Source organism: Camelina sativa, chromosome 15, assembly GCF_030686135.1.
Source record: "Camelina sativa cultivar CO46 ecotype springtype chromosome 15, ASM3068613v1".
NCBI lineage: Eukaryota > Viridiplantae > Streptophyta > Magnoliopsida > Brassicales > Brassicaceae > Camelina > Camelina sativa.
This window is the reverse complement of record NC_141894.1, coordinates 16,994,736-16,995,996: the sequence shown is the minus strand read 5'-3', so window position 1 is coordinate 16,995,996 and position 1,261 is coordinate 16,994,736. Positions and strand designations below refer to the sequence as shown.

At 36.9% G+C, this 1,261-nt stretch overlaps 1 protein-coding gene across 1 annotated transcript; it reads left to right on the top strand.

The window, feature by feature from the left end:
• Positions 1–455: 455 nt before the first annotated feature.
• Positions 456–1,000, top strand: LOC109129207 (uncharacterized protein At1g43920, Chloroplastic-like). Its single transcript, XM_019236934.2, has 2 exons — positions 456–629; positions 713–1,000. The coding sequence occupies exons 1-2, from the start codon at positions 456–458 to the stop codon at positions 998–1,000; spliced, it is 462 nt and encodes a 153-aa protein (XP_019092479.1).
• The last annotated feature ends 261 nt before the right edge of the window (positions 1,001–1,261 follow it).

Genomic DNA, 1,261 nt, shown 5'->3' with positions numbered 1-1,261 from the left:
TTATAAAATGTAGAGGGGTCATATTATAATTTAAAACTAAAAATACACAAAAAAAAAAATTTAGTGAGGTCAGCTGACCCCATACAACCCTTACTAGATCCGCCACTGCTAATATCAATCAAATCTAAATTGGGAAAAATGCCATAAAAATCTCCAAGTTTCAAAAATGGGACAAAATAATCCCCAATTCTTGAGATGTCATTTTAATCCCCAACTTTGAGTTGACTTAACCAAAAAATAGCAAACTTTCTTTGACCTTGCCATTTTAGGCACGGGGTTAAGTCTCCGTCAGAAGCTAGTAGACGGGGTTAACAAACCGTTAAAGGCTTCCGTTTAGCCAAAACGTCGACGTCTTATTAACGAGAGAACAACGAAGGAAATAAGAATCCCCAAATCGATTTCTAGGTTTTAGTTTTCAAATCCCCAATTCGATTTCTCAACCTCTCTCTTTTCCGATGAGTTCAAGTTCTATCACATCTGGTGGCGTAGGTGAACGTGGTGTGCCGTCGAAGTGTGTGTGTGGCTTAGATGTCAAGATATTTACCTCTAAAACTCAAGAGAACCCGGGACGACCATTCTTTCGTTGTGTAAGCAAACGAGATGTAAATACGTGGACAAGCAAAAGGGATGTAAGTTATAGTCAATTCGTGCAGTTCAAATTCGGTTTCATAATCATGGTAAGCTAACTGTATTTCATTTAATTGTACATTAGAATCATTTGTTCAAGTGGGTGGAGGATGCCGTGTTTGAAGAAGTAGAAGATGCCTTTCCAAGACTATCCATCATTGCAAATGAGATTAGCAAAATCAAAGCAGAGGTCAATGAGATAGATGCTATGGTGAAAGAATTGAAGGAAGAAGACATGGCCAATAAAAAAGAACTACGCAAGTTTATGATGTGCTTCAAAGTCGGTTTTGTTTGGCTTTGTGTTATGACCATTTTGTGTAGTTTTGTATTGTTTAGGCAAGGAAATCAGAAGACTTTTATGTTAGGTTATTAAAAAGAGCTTAATGTAAACTCTTTGTGAGCTTAATGTAAACTCTTTGTGATATTTCTTGTTGGATGATTTCTTTGATCTCAAAAGTAATGGAAAATGGAAATCTCTTGTTTGAATTGTGTCTCAATCATGATAGAACATGGTTTGATACAAACAAAAGGCCAAAAAGCAATCCAAACAAACAAAAAAACAGAGTACCCAAACGAAACCCGACTTTGAAGTTTAGCGTGAACATTCAAACCATGGTGCCCAACCTCCTCGCTG

Bases quoted from the DNA above. Each gene is read 5' to 3' on its own strand.
- LOC109129207 (XM_019236934.2), top strand. From the start codon at position 456: ATGAGTTCAAGTTCTATCACATCTGGTGGCGTAGGTGAACGTGGTGTG. The intron at 630-712 runs GTAAGTTATAGT...ATTGTACATTAG, and splicing joins CGTGGACAAGCAAAAGGGAT to AATCATTTGTTCAAGTGGGT.